At 38.9% G+C, this 18,535-nt stretch overlaps 1 protein-coding gene across 4 annotated transcripts in view; it reads right to left on the minus strand.

Annotated features, from left to right (window-relative positions):
* The window catches only part of EFCAB14 (EF-hand calcium binding domain 14), a 35,769-nt gene continuing 17,234 nt past the window's right edge, over nt 1-18,535 (minus strand). For 2 of the 4 annotated variants that reach the window (XM_045858692.1, XM_045858690.1), the window contains 8 exons: nt 17,415-17,513; nt 13,819-13,929; nt 12,482-12,583; nt 11,239-11,430; nt 9,257-9,343; nt 6,895-7,006; nt 3,999-4,124; nt 1-2,075 (listed from right to left, as the gene is read on the minus strand). In XM_045858692.1, the coding sequence (XP_045714648.1) occupies nt 1,900-2,075; nt 3,999-4,124; nt 6,895-7,006; nt 9,257-9,343; nt 11,239-11,430; nt 12,482-12,583; nt 13,819-13,929; nt 17,415-17,513 (1,005 nt within the window). In that variant the 3' untranslated portion in view covers nt 1-1,899. The remainder of the gene's footprint in view (nt 2,076-3,998; nt 4,125-6,894; nt 7,007-9,256; nt 9,344-11,238; nt 11,431-12,481; nt 12,584-13,818; nt 13,930-17,414; nt 17,514-18,535) is intronic. The other 2 variants (XM_045858691.1, XM_045858693.1) reach the window with 2 other exon arrangements.

The following is an 18,535-nucleotide window of genomic DNA, read 5'->3' on the forward strand; positions in this document are numbered from 1 at the left end:
ATGCATTCATTGGTTGATTCTTATATGTGCCCAGACCAGGATCAAACCCACAACCCTGGCATATGGGGATGATGCTCTAAACTGAGCTACCTGGCTAAGGTGTGCCAGGCTATTTTTATACTATATTTTGACCTTTTCAAGAAAGTGAAATAGCTTGGATGAGTAAGGAAAACAAACTTTTTTAGAGAGAAGCATAAGCTGTATGAGGTAAGCAGATACATTCATAGGAAAGGACTTTATCTTGTTTTAACTAAATTTTAGTATTTCTAGAAAAAAATCAAGGTTAGCCTACACCAAGCTGAATATCATATAAAGAAAAAATAAACCAGCCCTTAAAAAGTTAAGGATGCCTGGCTGCATCCATGGCTAACTGGGCAACTAGGACAAAGTGAAAATGGAAATCAGCTTCCCTGAAGAAGCTGGTGCCGTGAAAGCTTCTCTAGTTTCTCCCTGACTTGGCTTACAGCACAGTTAAGTTTTGCAAAGTTTTTTCCTTCTGTTTTGTCCAAAGGCTCCTGAGAACAATGCACCACACACACAGGTGACATGGAGATATACTTCCTTCCAGTCCAGGGTCTTTTAGTACCAGGCCTACAGAAGCATTTCAAGGGAAAAGTATTGCACTTGCCTGTGTTCCGATTTGAGAACTCTTACTACCATCATGTGAAGCCCAATGTTCCAGGCCTGTTTGCTATTTTTTTTTTTTATGGCATTCTCTAGACATAAAGCTTCTACTTCTGACCTGATAATTATAAAGAAACCTAATAGGTTCACAACCTTTTTGGCCTTAGCCCCCATAGGAACAAATCAGGTTCTTAGTTAGCCCCCAGGTAAAATCTCAAGGAATTTCCTGGGTCAGAGTTAGAGGCATCGCCCTTCTCTAAAACTCCTGGGCAGCCAGGCTGAGACAGTGGCCAAAGGACTTCAGCCCTGCCATTCACAATGGATAGAGTGTCAGAGGTGGAAGTCAGCTATAGCTTTAAAACTTGAGTGTGTGTGTGTGTGTGTGTGTGTGTGTTGGGGTAGGGGACTGGAGTTTGGGGGTGAGGGAAGATAATCTAGGTCACTCAGGGAGGAAGTGTAGCTTTCATGCTCATAAACCCCGAATCAGGATTGAAAATGAGAAAAGTCCCCAATAAAACTTCTCTGGTTCACAGGTTGGGACTAGCTAAGGGGACAGAAACAAAGAGCCAGATCTTTCTTTCCTGAGCCTGGAGTCTACACTGTCCCCATAGTATCTATTCTCTAAATATACTCCTCCAGCCACCAGACCAAACCCCATGGCAGCACCTAAAGGAGATGCCAGGAGGAGGGAGACATGGACCTAGTTTTAGCTGCTACCAGATCAGATTAACAATTTTTACTAATAAGTAATTTTGTTCACATCTTGTTTCAAACCATTCCTCCTACTTCTCATAAAATATGCAGAATTCTTTCTTTCATTTTAAATATTTACAAACAGAAAAAGTCTATCTTTTAAAGAAAAGACATTCTCTGAGCCTGTCCTGTATAAAGTGCAGCTAATTTAAGGCAAATTTATGTGAAATATAAAAGGTGGCTTATTCTTACTATATATACATTTTCCAGTTCTAAAAGATAGGGTCTCCTTCCCTTACAAAAAAAAGGAAAGAGAAAGAAAGAGGGCTGGACTTTTATTCTGGCAATTTTAGAATTAAGATCTTACTGGTTTCAGGAAATCACAGATTTCTAATATCATAAGTAAAATGATCTTTTTTAAAAAAATAATATTTATATAACTTTCCCCAACAAGTTAAAAGGTGGCAATGTGTCTCCTACAGCAGTTTGGAGGACTGGAGGACTGACAGGTAAATAGAAGGGTTGTGAGTAGATATTACGTAGCCCAGGGTATATATCCATTTCTAAATATGCCCAGTGAGGCTAGACACCTAAAGCTGCTTTTAGCTCTAGGAATGAGTATCTTCCATCTCCATCAGCATCAAACTCTCTCAAACTCTCTGGTGCTGGTGCAGCAGAACCTAAGGAGTTCCAAATTTCCTGGTAGGTCAGCTTCCCATCCATGTTCTGGCCAGTCTTGTGGAAAAAATCCTGAAGATCTGTTTAAAAAAATTGCAAAAAGTGTTTATGTCTATGCATACAGCTAATTTTAGTTAAGAGCTTAAAAAGTAGCCCCAACTGAATTTAAAGCACTAAAAAGAAAGCTATTTTCTATACTCTGATTCCAAAAGGTAAAGTTTAGGATATCACTAAATCAAAAAGATTAATTCTTGATCCTTAAAGAATGAGAGTATGGCACTATCCTCCCAAAATAGAAGCAGTGATAGGTAATAACAGGAAGGTAAGTAGACTGGCTTTCTCTCTGTCCAGAGCTTCCTTTTAGATATTTTTAGATTTTATTTTCATGTTGAAGGGGTGAAAAGGACTGCAGAGGGTTAAAGAGCTGATAGGAGCTGAGCTTGTAAAACAGACTGGCACACTGTCAGTTAAACAGAGTATCATATGACCCAGCAGTTACATTCTACACTCAGGAGAAATGAAAACATGTTTACACAAAAACTTGTATACAAATGTTCATAGCTGCATTATTTGTAATAGCCAAAAAGTAGACAACCCTGTCCATCAATTGATGAATAGATACACAAAATGTATCCATGCAATGAAATATTATTCAGCCATAAAAAAGAATAAAATAGTTATATTCTATTACATGGATGGACTTTGACAACACGCTATTGAAAGGAACACATTGAAAGAGAGAAGCATATGTAAGGTCATATGTTGTATGATTTCATTTATATGAAACACACAGAATAGGCAAATCCAAAAAGACAGTGGTTGAGACATGAGTGATTGCCAGGGGCTGGGGGAAGGGGAATAGGGAATGATTAATGGGTTCAGGGTTTCTTTCTGAGATAAAATGTTATGGAATTTTTATAAATAACAATACAAGAACTGTGTTTTGCATACTCACAACTAAAAACCCACTTTTCCCTGCCCTGTACATCCCTTCAAAGCTGTGTCTACTGTACATACTGTATCTAGTGTTGGTGCTTGTGCTCACTTGTGCTCTTCCTCTTTCTCTATTCCACATAAGAGAAATAAAGCAATACTACCAGTTGATCTGTATCTTCTTTTTTATTTCTAAGGTGTTACTTGAGCCAATAGTCTTGCAGAATTTCTGTCAATCGTTTCTTCTGGTATTTTCTCAAGGACCCCATAATGAACACTCAGGAGGGCTGATTATTTACATAACATTTATGAAGGGCTTGATTGTGTCCCTACTGGATGACTTAGTAGCTTTGGTCTCTAATACCAGAAGACAGTCAATGAGGCTTATGTTTCTTTAAAAATCTTCCTTAGTTCCTTTCCTTTCTTCATTTATTCAACTTCACACTTAGATTCAATAGGCCTCCTGCTGTTTGGTATTTAGGAAGAATAGGAATGGTCTGAAGTTGGGGTGAGGGTGGGGAAGTGGGTTGTGGGAACAGTTGCAGTGCAAGGTCTAGTCCATCATGGAATTTTGTAGACAAGCTTCTGAATAAGGCCCTACTTTCACACTTAAAATAGCCTGACAAAGCAGCTAAATAAGTCTAAAAGGCTCCTTGAAAGCCAGAAAAGCAGGTGGGATGCTTGTTCTCAATGCCAGCCACCGGGTGTTTTATTGTGTGTGTATAGAAAGCACACATTTATAAAACATGCTGTTCACTTGGTAGAGAGATAATACATTACATGTTAAGAGTGCAAACTTTGGTGTCAGGCTGCCTTGGTATGAATTTTGCTTCAACTAATTATTTGCTGTGTGGACTTAGGTAGTTTCCCTATCAGTAAAATGGGTATCATACACAAATATTTATATTCCCAGGATTAATAAGGATTATATAATATAATGCATATCAAATATTGGTCCATGAAAGTTGCTCAATCAATGTTAGATATAATTCTTTTTCTTACAATTGAAACAAATTGAAAAGCTGTAACATTGAACATTTCCTTTATTACTCCATAGTATAAAAATTTACCTTTGATGCTAGAAATTCCTGGTAGGGAGACAGGTCTTAGCTGGGCAGCTTTCTCAGTGTGGTCTCCAAGAGACTGTGGAAATTCTGGCAATGCTGATGGCTTTGATGTGACACTCTGTACTTGCTCTGTTACAAACATATAGTTTTAGTATTATCAAATCTGACACCAAACTAAACCAGTATTGAAGGTCACCTCTTAGGACAATTGTGTATATACTTAATTTAAGAGAAGTCTCTGACAAAGGAGACTAGCAAAATAAAAAGATAACCTACTGAATGAAGATGTTTGCCAATGATACAACTGATAAGGAATTAATATCCAAAATTTATAAAGAACTTATACAACTTAACACCAAAAAACAGCCCCCCTCCCCTACTAACTAGCCAATTAAAAAAATGGGCAGAGGACCTGAATAGATACTTCTCCAAAAAGGACATACAGACAGCCAATAGACATGTGAAAAGATGTTCAACGTCAATAATCATCAGATAAATGCAAATTAAAACCACAATGAGATACCACTTCATACCTGTAAGAATGGCTATCAACAAAACAATAAGTGTGGCAAGGATGTGGAGAAAAGGAAACACCTGTGCACTGTTGGTGGGAATATAAATTGGTGCAGCCACTGTGGAAAGCAGTATAGAGGTTCCTCAAAAAATTAAAACTGCCTATGACCCAGCAATTCCACTTCTGGGTATATATCCAAAAGAAACTCAAAACACTAATTCTAAAAGATATATACACCCCTATGTTCACTGCAGTGTTATTTATGATAGCCAAGATATGAAAGCAACCCAAGTGCCCATCAATAGACAAGTGAATAAAAAAGTTGTGGTATATACACATTGGAATATTACTAGATCACAAAAAAGAATGAAATGTTACCATTCGAGACAGCATGAATAGACCTAGAGCAGCAATTTTCAACCAGTGTGTCAAAGAATTTTTAAAACATGCAATACACCTGACTACTTAGCCAGGGGCACTGACCTCTTTTTGCTTAGACTGTCAAGCAAAAAAATGACAACAGACAACACAATAGCTGTCCATTGTGCATGTCCTGTCTTGAATCATAAATATATAGGTCATATAACAGAGTTATACCTTAGTGGTCATGTTACATAACAAGGGTGCATCTGATTGGTTAATTCTTGGTACTAGAAAAATCCTTATATACAAATATAGGGGGAGGTTAGGGGATGGAGGGATTGAGTGAAAAGGAAAAAGCATTCATGGACATGGACAACAGTGTGGTGATTGCTGGGGGAGGGGAGTATATGGGGACTTAATGGTAAGGGGAAAAATACATTAAAGATTAAAAAAAGTATAAGCACCTGATTTTTAAAAAGCCACTTTGGAACAAAAAGGATAGATTATTGTTCTTTGGTAAATCAATCAAAATTATACCTATTTTTTTGTCAGACTGGCAAAAAATATATTTTTTTTTGCGTGCTGCTAAATTTTAGTAATTAGTTTATGTGTGCCATAAGATGAAAAGGGTAGAAAATTGCTGACCTAAAGGGTATTATTCTAAGTGAAATAAGTCGGACAGAAAAGACACATATATTATTTCACTTATGTGTGGAATCTAATGAACAAAATAAATGAACAAACGAAACAGAAACAGACTCATAGATACAGAGAACAAAACAATGGCTGCCAGAGGGAGCTGTGTGAAAAAGGTGAAGGGATTGAGAAGCACACATTGGTAGCTACGAAACAGTCCCAGGGATGTGAAATGCAGCACAGGGAATGTAGTCAGTAATATTGTAATAACTACGTGTGGTGCCAGGTGGATACTTGAAATATTGGGGGGGATCACTTTGTAAATTATATGGTTGACTAACCACTATGCTCTATACCTGAAACAAATATAAAATGACACTGAATGTCAACTGTAACTGAAAAATAAAAAAAAAAATGAGAATGAAGTAGCATAGTGACTAAATGAAGTTACAGGCATGGATTAGTATGTGCTGTGCGTAAGTGAAGATAAATCAGTATTATATACCATTAAGGTTGGTTGTTGGTTTCTCTCTCTCTTTTTTTGACATTAAGGTTTGAAGCTGTGGTCTCACTGGAAGATCTTACAGTACCAGTAAGCACTGTGCATGTTTAGATGTTAAGAGTTGAAGCTGCAAGTGAGAATAGCATTGGATATCTGATATTCTAGGAACTGTACTTAAGCCAGGTCTGGGGGGTAGGTGCCGCCGGCCCGCTGGTGTTAAAAGTGGGCTGCCATACAACTCTGTAGCACAGCATCAGGACAAAGCCTCCCACTGCACTCTGTCTTCCACCCAAAAGAGAATAAGAGAGGTTGTACTGCTTTCTCAAAAATAAAAAGTACTTTCTGGGGGATAGGGGTCAAAGCTAACACAGTCCAATGCCTTGGTTATATTCTCCTAGAGCTTAAACCAGTGGAAGTTAATATATTGGCCAATATTAGCTAGATATGTCCCTACCTAAAGCCAACGGCCTTTCCAACCCAGTGATCCAATCATTATTTGTTAATGGTTTTTCAGAAGAACTAATATTTATTTTTAAGTAAATTTTATGCACTTAAAGAAATGAAAAGACTTCTGTAAACATTTAGTTGGTTTAATACATGCTACAACAGTGATGGTTTTCTGCCTATAATTGGGTGCAGACAGCATGGAGAAGTCTATTTCCAGCTAAACATTACCCCTTCTTCCCTTAATAGACCGAAGTACAAATCATGTACCAAATGGGCTTTTTCTAAATGAAAGCAAAGTGTATCAGCTTCATCTCGGTGCGCTGAGGCATCATTCACTCAGTTCGATCAGTCCTGCTGGAACACCTTTCCACTCCATGTGGGAGGCAAGCTGCTCAAGACTGCGTGAAATATTCAGAAGCCAGCCCTGAATATCTCACCTTCATGGGTGGTCTCTGGAGGCCTGTTGCTTTCAGGTTTGTTGGTGAGAGCACTGATCAGCTGTAGTTTTTCTCTTAGCTTGGATACCTGAGCATCTGAACTATCTTCTTTCTGCCCAAAACAAAGATCACAGAGGTTTAAGGTGGAAGTAAGTCTTCGTCTGATTCTTTATTATATTCCTAGAGCCTATTTAGCATGTAGTGCTTGACCTCCAGTACGTTCTGTATAAGTACAGGCAATGAAGGAATGAATCAACAGATAATAGAGATACCTTCAGTACTCAGTGTTGATGAGGGCCTAGCTGGATTTGAGCCTAGACCATTAAGGAAACATTATGCTACAGATGATCTGATCACTGCGAACATTTGGCTGATGGGGTCTGGCATGCCTGTGTCAGCAGTAAAGGAAATGTACCCTTGCCCAGGTGCCTGCCTCTGTGACACCTATTTCCTAAATGAGTAGGATATTGGTTTCTAGGAACAACTGCACACTAATGAAATAATTTTCCTGAATATTTCACTTCACCTTGTGACTAGACCACTTTAGGTAGAGTTTTGTACTCTTATCACGTTAACAAACAAAGCAAAACAACCAAACCACAATTATTCCCCTGATCTTCCTTCTCCCCCTCATGGTGATGATTCAACTGGTGGCAGGAACTGCTAGGAACATGGAGAAGCTGTAATACTTCAAAGTTTTATTAATACCTTTTAAAAAAGATTTATACTTGATAGTCTGACTCATCCCCAGAATGATCTAGATTGACATATAAAAATACATTTAGTTATAAAAAGAGAGAAGTCTGGTTTCTATAAGGCCAGTTTCTAACTGCTTAGACTAAAGTGAAAGGTCTTGAGACTGTTTAATTAGAATATCAAGTCATTACATGATTCTTTTACTCAATACATACTCATTTCTCTCCTGTCTTTATTTCTACCCTAATAGTATAGTAGATCACTCTTGGTTTACTTAGAGACCTAATATATAGACATATGTAAATAAAACTAGGTCCTCCTAAATGCTTGAAGAATTTATGCTAAGGAGAAATTAGATCTGGTTAGGATGCTTAGATTAGACAGCACAAAGGGACTAATACACTGAGATGACAACTAAAAAACACAAAGTGTCTGGAAGTAAAGCCAAGAAATTTAGGCAAAAACATGTACTAGCTGTATTTTAATCTGATATTTACCGTAAAAAAAACTGAGCTGCTCCTGAAATCACTACTTTCCAATAGCAGCTTTTCCAATAGTAGGTGCTTTTTTGTGTTCAACACTTATATCTGGCTCTTAAACTTTTCTTGTCATTCTGCAGCTGAGGTTTTTCTAAAAAAATTTTCTTTGCAGCAGTTAGAAAATACAACAAAAGCCTAGCATATAGGCATTAACATTTTAATGCCTATATTTTCCTAATGCCTAATGCCTAAAATGCCTATAGGCATTTTAATGCCTATAATGCCTATATAAATAATGCACATATTTTAATATATGTGATTTTACAAAACTGTTGAGGAAGAAAAATATAGATAGAAAGCATTATAATGAAAACTGCTTGTACTATGGTTCATTTCTAAGTTCATTTTTCCTGAACCTTGTATCTTCCAAGTTTGTCGAATGTGATATGCATCTGAAATGCATATTTCACTTAGCCACTCAGTCACCATCTTCCTGAATTTTCCTTTAGCTTAGCTAAAGTCTTACAGTATTGCAGAGAACGCTGCAAATGAACTTTTTCTTCTGGAATATCAGAGTATATCACAGATTGCTTATCTTGATAATATGTCTGGGATGAACAACAAAAGGGAAAGGTACTAGGTGAGGGAATAGGCTGAGGCTTAAATGGACTATATAAATTCTGAAACTAAAATTTAAAAATAAAAAATAATTTTTAGATTAGACACCATTTTTAGATTATCTAAGCCACTGTTCCCCATGATTAGTACACATAACTTTCTTAGTTTAAAAGTCATTTCCTTAGGGAATACTTCCTGGTCTCTGCTAATGCCCTCATCATACTCTATACTTCTCCTCTCTAGCATTTATCATGCTTGTGATTAATTATGTGTTCAATCATGTGTTAATGATTTTCTCACTGATGGACTTTGAAAGCTCCATCAGACTAGGGGTCGTGTGTCTATCGTGCTTACTGTGGTCACACCAGCTCCTAGCAAAGTGTGTGGGCACCAGGTAGGTGCTTGATCAAGTATTCACTTATTCAATATACTAATTTACTAATTACTTTGTCTTGAAGTTTTAGCACATGAGACCACAGTGCTCCTTTTGAGAAAGAAGCAGTAGTTCAAAAAGCACAAGGATGCTGAAGCATTTATCTTTACTTCACAGTAATCTTCCTATTATTTACCTTCATACTTTGGGTTTTTACTGTATCTGTTCTGCTGGTCACCTGGTGCAAAGACTCTCTTTTTAGAGTGGCAGCTCTGTCACGCATCTTAAAGGGTAAAAAAGCACAAGAGAAGATTAAAGGCAAACATTAAAACTTAAACAACCTCTAGCACTTTTTAAGCCATTTGGTCAAACTTATTTAAAAGATCTCAGGGCACTTTCAACAGAAATACCAGGAGAATGAGAGAAGAGAGGGAGAATGGCCACTAAAATACAAAGGTGAAAATGGTACTTAGTCTAGCTGTTTCATTCACAAACTTTAAAACTTTGAAGTATAAAAAGAGAGAGAACTTTAACTTAGAATCATGCTGGGTATGATGCTATTGGAAGAAATAGTAAGACAGATGATACTATGAACAATTTCCTCTTCTAGAGAAAAATAAAGCGGGGAGGAGAGGAACAGTAGGGGAAGTTCGGAATGGTAGATTTTCACAACAAGCCTCGAAAACCTTTGAGCCCTAATACTCATCAAATCATCCAAAATTCCTGGCCCCTACTTAGTTTAGCAGAGTTCAAACAGGGTTTTTAAAGTAAGCTCCTTTAATCTTCTCAGCTTTCTAGTCAATTACACACCCCAGTAAAGCAGTAGAGGGAACAGGTCTTACTCCACTCTCAAAGCCAAGTCCAGGCACCTTGCCAAGGCTCCACTGTGGCAGAGCCAGTTCAAACCTTGCTTTCTATGTGCCCAAGTTTGAGTTCTCTTGTGGGCTTGCTTCCAGCTTTGGTGGTTACTTGAATTTACAGTATAATTTCCTATATTTTGTTTCTGTTTCTTAATATATGCCAGTCTTTGCTGTATGAAATCTTTTTTTAAAAAAGATTTTATTTACTTTTAGAGAGCGGGAGAGTGAGAGAGGGAGCAAAACGTGGAGAGGTAACAATGATCAGTTGCCTCTTGCACACCCCCAACTGGGGACCTGGCCAGCAACCCAGGCATGCGCCCTGACTGGGAATCGAACTAGTGACCTTTTGATTCTCAGGCCAGTGTTTAATCCGCTGAGCACCAGCCAGGGTGTTGTTTGAAATTTTTAAGGGTAGGGTTTGCAACTATTAAAAACAATCCAGCCCTGACCAGTGTGGCTTGCTTGGTTGGGTGTTGTCCCATGAAGCAAAACCCACGTGCCTAGGTTGTGGATTTGGCCCCTGGTTGAGGCGTGTAGGAAAGGTAACTGATTGATGTTTCTCTCTCACATTGTTGTTTCTCTCCCTCTCTTACTCCCTCCCTTCCTCTCCTTCTAATAATTAATTTAGAAAAATCCACATGGATCGCAGCACAAGGTATATGAGAAAGGTGATTAGAGAAACATAAAATAATATGAAAACCAATAAAGCACATAATCTGCCAGCATTGGTGACTTACAGTCATTCAGTTTCCTCAGATATAAAATGAGAGCCTGGACTCAATGATCTCTTAAGTTGAGAAGCTGGTCGGATCTGACCTGTTTTAAATGGCTTTCCTGACTTTACATGCAGAAGTATCCCCTTAATACGTAGATGAAGCAGGATAAATCTGAAAGCCAAGTTCTAGCTTAATGAAATGGCAAAAGATTCTTTAGTTATTGTCATTGTTCCCATCCCAAATAACTTAGAAAAGATCAACAAGACCTCTCTTGGAAATATGTGCCAGAGCTTCCCTACCAGATGGGTCACTGGTAACGTAATAGCAGGCTTGCTGTGTCTGCCAATGACTCGTGGTAAGGCCTGGGCAAGCAACTGAACCTCTCTCCATCTCCCTTCCAAATCAGGACAAACACCACCTGCGCCATTCATATCAAAGAGCTAGTGTAAGGGTTAGAGGAGACAAGGATTAAGTACAATACAATTGGTAGACTCTCAAATATGCCTGAAGACTGTTTGAAAAGGTGGTGGAATGCCATCCATGCACAGACAAAAGACATTGTGAAACACAGAACATGTCAAATAAGATCTGAAAAGGCTTACCATGCTGAAGGACAGGTTTGCTTGCTTTTCTACCTTGCTCATAGCAACCAGATCTGTTTCTACCAAGTTGACTCTCTGGGTAAGATTACTGACTGTCTCATTCATCCCCTCGAGTTTAAGATCATTCTGTCTCTGGTACCCCACTAGGGCACTGTTTACCTCCTCTAAAGAGTTGTGAAGGTACAGGATATCCTGGAGTGGAAATAAATCAAATTGTACAATCCAGCTAAAGATGTATACTAGACAAGCAGGCCAGCAGCACTGAACAACCATTAATATGTCAAGTTACTGAAGTAAACTCCTTTTCCTGGTTTAGACCATTGATCGTCTGTCTCTGCTTTGTCCCTCTACTTCGCATTGCTCCCAGTTTACTCCCTCTGGAATTGTTTGCCCTCAGCCAGATGGGGCACGGGGAGGGGGAGGTGATGAGGGAAGAGGACTACCTACATGATTCACTGTCTGGTCCCAGGAAGCTGAGAGCTTGGAAATTGATTTCCCAATGTTTACCTCACCTGCTGGCTAGGAAAGCTTGCTGGGTTATTAACTGAAACGTCCATTAACTTAATTTGTCAGAACAAAACTACCTTAGGAACAATGCCAATTACTGAATTGGCTCATGTAGCAAAACCATAACAAGTAGTGCATTATTTAGTACAGGATTCAATTATTTTTATTGGCATCCTTTACTTACTGATGACTACTTAAATAGAAATGATGATTATAGGTTTTAAAGGGCATTAAACTCAGGACAGGAATTCTTCTTCGTGAAGATTCCTTTATTCTCTTCAATGTGATTTTGAACTCAATCTCCTTTTTCCTCCTTATCTTTAGTCTTTAGAGGATGTTGATTTTCTAGGATATGCTTTCTAACATTCTTAGAATTTACTGTGGCTCAAAATAGCCATCACTCTGAATTAATCTGCTATCCAGACATCTTTGACTTGCCTAGATTGCTATTTTTCATCAAGAATTTCAAGATACTCTGGTCATTCTGTCTTTCAAGATGTGAAAAGGAATTTACTCCACTGAGCAACATGCAGGGAAAAGAGCAGACTGTCAAACAAGAGACAGGACAGCATCTTGGATCCCTACAACAGCATCACACACCTTACTCTCTGCTCAGCTCTCAGGCAGGCGAATATGTGCACAGGATGCCTGCTGAGGCACAGGACACGAAGCATAAACTCCAGGCTGCCTCTAGTCCATCATGGCCACAGGGAGGTAAGCCAGAGACAAAAAGTACCTGTTTCAAATTCTCACTGTGGGTTTTATTGTCAAGTTCTGATGGAGCTGAAGGTGATGGAATAATCTGGTTGCTTCCCCTGGTCTCCAAGGAGTGCTGATTCTGTTAACAGGAATGGAGGTTAGTATAGGCAATAAGTAATTACTAAGTCCACTTAACCATCTGGGATGGTCCCAGAACAGTCTAGCTTCTCACAGGGGCATCCACTGATGAATCAACATGGGGGAAGATCTATGAACGAGTGGAGAAACTAGGGAACTTTTGTACATCTCGAATAGTCCCAATTTCAAGCACATATAACTCATCTCCCCAGCATGATAGCAGAGGCCGTGCTATCCTTTTCACCCTCCATCAATCCTGAATGGAGCCGAGTAACCTAGGAGATGAATTCAGGGCTCTGAATAACTGTAGATAGCTTACTCGGCACAGCACTGAGAGACATTTGAAAACAAACCTTGAATACTGCAGGTGTTTGTTTCTGTCTCAGTTATCTGTTACTGCATAACAAATTGTTCCAAACTTTGTGACTTAAAACAACGTTTATTATTTCTCAGGATTCAGTGGCTTGACGAGGCTCAGCAGGGTTGGGGGTGTTCTGTTTCACATGGTGTAGGCTGAGGTCACACATATGTCTGTATCAACCGGAAGCTTGACCAAGATGATCTTTCTTCCTCTAGAACCCCCTTCACTTGGCCTCTCATCATTTACGAGGCTAAGAGCCCTGTCAAATTCTGGACCCACAGAATAGTGAGAAATGAATGCTCTGTTTTAAGCTACTAAGTTGTGGCGTAATTTGTTATATAGCAATAAACAACTGAGACGATTCCCTACTTTCCTTTCTTTCTTTTCCATTTTTCTTCCTACCTATTCCATCCTCAGGTACCTTATTTCTGTATCTCCTTCAGGTCATTTGCAAAAGGCTCAGCTCTTAATTCTATCCACCTTAACTGCTTACTTTACAGATTCTAAAAGTAACAGTAAACATTGTTGGGCCCTGGCTGGTGAGGCTCAGTGGACTGAGTGCACGCCTGTGAACCAAAGGGTCGCTGGTTTGATTCCCATTCAGGGCACATGCCTGGAATGCGGGCCAGGTCCCCAGTAGAGGGTGTGTGAGAGGCAACCACACAATGATGTTTCTCTCTCTCTCCTTCTCCCTCCCTTTCCTTCTCTCTAAAAATAAATAAAATCTTTAAAAAAAAACATTGCTGATTGTATCTTTTAAAAAGGTGCATAGTAGGGTCTGTTTAGACGAATGGAAAGTGAGCATCACAAGTATTATACAGAAAAGGGTAGGCAGGAGTATGATAACTTTCTGTAGCATTTGTAGATTTCCTTACCATATTACTCTGTAGTAACTCCATGGCCTTCTTGTGTTCATCCACAGTTTTCTGCATTGCCTCCATGGCAAGATGGATACTGTTTAAAGTATTGCCAATAGAAGCTATGCTCTGAACAGAAACACATAGTAAGGTTAGTGTGTTTTCCTTTTTAAAAAACTTTAATAGCTTTATTAAGATATAACTGATATACAACAAAATGCACATGTTCAAAGTGTATACCTTTTTAAGTTTTGACATATATACACCTGGGAAACAATTATAACAATCAAGACACTACACGTCCATCACACCCAAGTTTCCTATGTCCCTCTGTGATTCTTCCACCCCTGTCCCCAGGCAACCACTGATCCACTTTCTGTTATTATATATCAGTTTGCATGTTCTAGAATTTCATATAAACAGAAGCGGTGAGTGAGTATGTACTTTCTGTTTATATGGTTTCTTTCATTCAGTTTTTTTATTTTGAAATTTATCCACGTTATTCTATTGTCTGGATACATTGCAGTTTATTCACCTGTTGATGGGCATTAATAAAGCTGTTATAAACATTCACGTATATGTCTTTTTGTGGGCATATGCTTCCATTTCCCTTCGCCATGTGCTTTCTTATCATCACAATACCTAGAAACGGAATGGCGAATCATATGGTAGGTGTATGCTCAACTTTAAAAAGAAACTGCCAAACTGTGTTCTAAAATGATTATGCCATTTTATATTCCCACTAGCAGTGTATAAGAATTCCAGTTACTCCATATCCTCAATACCAGTACCTGCAGTCTTTTCAATTTTAGCCATTCTAGTGGGAGTATGTATATCATTGATTTCATTTTACATTAAACACTGATGAATGGAGGTCAGTGGTTTTAATTATTTCAAATATCTTCAAACTATGAACTTCAGTAGCTTATACTGACATAATTAACAGGAACACAAAAATAGATGTATCAGCAATTTCCCTAATTTAAAGGACTTTTCCTACAGGAAAACCAAATCTTTCCTTGAAAAACCACACAGATAAGGTTCTCCCACAAACTCTCTCTGCCAGGCCCTGCTGTAGGTGGGCAGACAGCCAGAGTCGACACTGTAGACTGCCATGAGGTTCAGAGCAAACGATGGCTTTTGAGTGAAAATGGATGGAACCATTTTTGGCTTAGGGAAAACCTGCAATGTAGAGATGAAGAAAAAATTCCATCTGGCAGCATTTGTTCTTTTTTCTACTTCAGTATCCCATCAGCAATTACTGAGGAGAGTTAGATGTTAGCTTACTTTCTTTTGCTGTACTGAAACCCAAGGAAGGCCTAAGAAACCCTCCTAAGTAGACTGGAGACTTGGGAACATGATTCAGAAGCCATCTTTTAAAAAAGGCCTGTCCTAAAGGAACACCAAAAGAATGTTACTATTTAGGAGGTGTTTGCTTTTTATTAAGATAGACTGAAAATTTTGTGATATCACATTAGTATTTTTAACCAAGGACTTTTATATTACACTGATAGCCAAGAATCCAAGAGAACATGAGATGATATTTTCAACATTTAAAAAAATTATATGACTGCACTAAAGTTAGGTATTTGAGATGAACTACCACTTCAAAACTGAGCCACTTGTAATAAAGTAGTGTCCAACATTATAAGCGCACAGATTTGCAACACACTGCGTAGAGGTCTCCAAGCTGGGATGTTAGGTAAGCAAGCTCTGTTGCTACAGAAGCTACAGGCATTCAAAGGCACCTCCTGTTAGAGAATCCTCATTGGCTTGATGTATGATCCCATCACAATGCAAGAAGATAGTAAGCTCTTGTTTGGTTTTCTCAGCATCTGCAAAGTGCCTGGCATACACTGGAAGAAGCTCCACAAATGTTTATTGAATTAATGGATGCAAGAATAAACCAGTTTCCTTTACTAATGCAAGACTGCCAGTGTTGCTTCTGTGCTAAAGGCTACCTACAGAGGCCGACCTTTTCCCCATGAATACTTGGGAACAGTGGTAAGAAGCATTTGGCACCATCAAAATTGTCCCTACTTTTTAATTTAAAGTTATAAGCACAGGGAAAAAAATCTTGAAGAAGATACACCTCAAAATTATTATTAGTTATCTCTGTGTAGTAATGTGGATGTTCATCGGTCTATTTACCTATATTTTCTAATTTTCCTATAATGAACAGGCATTATTTACATGAAACAACTACTACTTATTAAAGTGGTTTTAACAACCCCCCTCCTAGCCTCTGTGACCAAGAAGCTGCTGCTGATGGCTGGTATCGACGACTGCTACACCTCAGCCAGGGGCTGCACTGCCATCCTGGGCAACTTCGCCAAGGCCACCTCTCTAAGGTGCTGTCTCTAAGACCTGCAGCTCTCTCACCCCGACCTCTGGACAGAGACTGTTCACCGAGTCTCCCTGTCAGGAATTCCCTGAGCATCTTGTAAACACCCACACCAGAGTTTCTGTGCAGAAGACCCAGGCTCCGGCTGGGGCCACCACGTAATTTTAGATAAGAAAAATAAAGTGAATCAAGCCTGTTAATAACAAAAAACAAAAACAAAATGAAATAATCCTCCTCCTTAAAAAATGAAGTTATTATAAGGAGGTGACCATATTGGACAAATAGCAAACTATGGAGACTGAGAACACAGGTGGTATGGCTATAAAATAGCAAGTTTTGTTTTTGTTCTTAGGAAGTTCTCCTTTGTTGAGATAATTTATATTTATATTTATGGAGCCTGGTGTGTAACCAAATCAAAGTTATCACGCACTAACATTCAAAAGTTAAGGACTCTTGATTTGATTTCCTTGCTCCAGAATCCGTTCTTCCATTTCCTGCTGCAGGGGCTGGTGTTGCTTATGTTCAAAGTAGGCTCCTTCTTCTTCCTACTCACTCTCCCCACCCAGCTCTAAAGATCCCTATGTGTTTCCCAGCCCATCTGCTTGGTCACTGCCTCCTCCTCTAGGCCTGGGTCCTAGCATCAAATAAGCAGCAATTCCAAACTGGCATTCGCCTGCTAGAGTGAACGGCTTAGAGGTTGTGTACCTTTACCTTCATAAAGTAATATATATTATTTTCCAAAATGCTTTTTACCAATTTATATTCCCAGCAGGAGTGTTTGAAAGTTTCCTTTGCTCCACATCCTTGCCAACCCTTATCATATCCTGAATTTAATTTTTTTGCATTTCTTCAAATTACCTTTTTAAAAAATAAAATAGTAATTTAGAAATTAACAGTAATTTAGAGCAACTGTCACGTATAACTGGTCGGCTTTCATGAAGACATTGTGGATGATGAATTGAAAAGGCAAATGATGAAAAGCCAACCCACGTATGTTAACAAAAGAGTCCCAGCAGAGCGATCTTGGGACCTGGAGAGCCAAACAAAAAGGTGCAAACCACATAAACCAGAGCAAGTCATTTGCTGCAAAGCAAAGGCCCAACTAACCAGACCAAAACAGAGATGTTCTGAAATCTTTGGAACACAGTGATATGCTCTATTACCGCCCTCCCGGAGCAGGTGATTTCAAATGCTAGGCTTTCAAAGAAAACTTCGAAGAAGCTAGAATTACAGCAGTAGGTTAATTTCAGTGTCCACACATAGCACTTACCTTCTGAAGTCCCTCTACAGTGGCAGGCAGGCTAATTAAGTCTGCCGCTGACTTAACATTGGCTTTGAGGTGGTTTACTGCAGAATTCAACAGAGAAATCTAGGGGGAAAAAAGAGTAACAAACAATGAAAACAGAATTTGCATTGCGTTTCTTTCACAAACTCCATTTGATGCTGATGTCAAGGCACCCTTGGACTTTATGTGTTTCTGTGACCCAGACAATATACCCTGTTCAGCTCCTACCTTGAATAGACTGCAGATGTGGGAGGTGGCAATAATACCCCTTCTTTCCCTGCCCAATTTAAATACTAGTGCCAATGAGGGAAGGGCAATTAGTATTCTTTACCCTACTCCTGGCAGCTACAAGATCCAAAAATCTTAAATTACTCCAAAGATGATTACCACAGTGATTACAACACAATCCTTCGACAACTGGACAAAAAGACAGCCAATGATCAAAGACCCCTGAAGGATTTCATTTTGGTAAAAAATAACACCTCGGTTACTTACTGAACTTTTGTTCCTTTCCAACTGGGCACATAAAAGCCCATCATCACAAAATACAGTCTATAGGAACAGTACCCTTACAATTTCAACAGTGTTTTCAACTACTTGGGGGATTGAGTTTTGGTTTAACAATGTGATTAATATTTCAAACTCAATAGCTCAATCAAAGCACTACTTTTTACCCTGAAGAGGCTCAATACCCACTGACTTGCTGACTGATGCACTGAATATATTAAAATAGGAATTGAATAAAAATAAAATGTGTCTTCCTTCTGTTATTTTGGGGTAGAATTCTAAACAGCTGGACTTCTCCCTTGGATGAGGGCTAGGGGAATCTGTGTAATAGACAGTTTCAGGCTATGCAGATCATATTCCGACAGCCTGGCAGTGTGGCTCAAAACATTCTTCACAGATCCCTGGTTCCATACTGCTTTCCTGTCCCAATTGCCAGTGTGAAGACACAGATCTATTAATAGCAATTATATTCAGAGGGCATCACAGAATAACCACTAAAGTTTCTGGGCACTTGTTACACAAGACAAAGTAGACCTGATCCCCTACTCTTTCCTTCAACAGATGTTTGGCATCTTCTCTGTGCCAGGTACTGCTGCAGG

This window comes from Phyllostomus hastatus, unplaced genomic scaffold, assembly GCF_019186645.2.
Source record: "Phyllostomus hastatus isolate PE091 unplaced genomic scaffold, TTU_PhHast_1.1 phas_scaffold_182, whole genome shotgun sequence".
NCBI classification, from domain to species: Eukaryota; Metazoa; Chordata; class Mammalia; order Chiroptera; family Phyllostomidae; genus Phyllostomus; species Phyllostomus hastatus.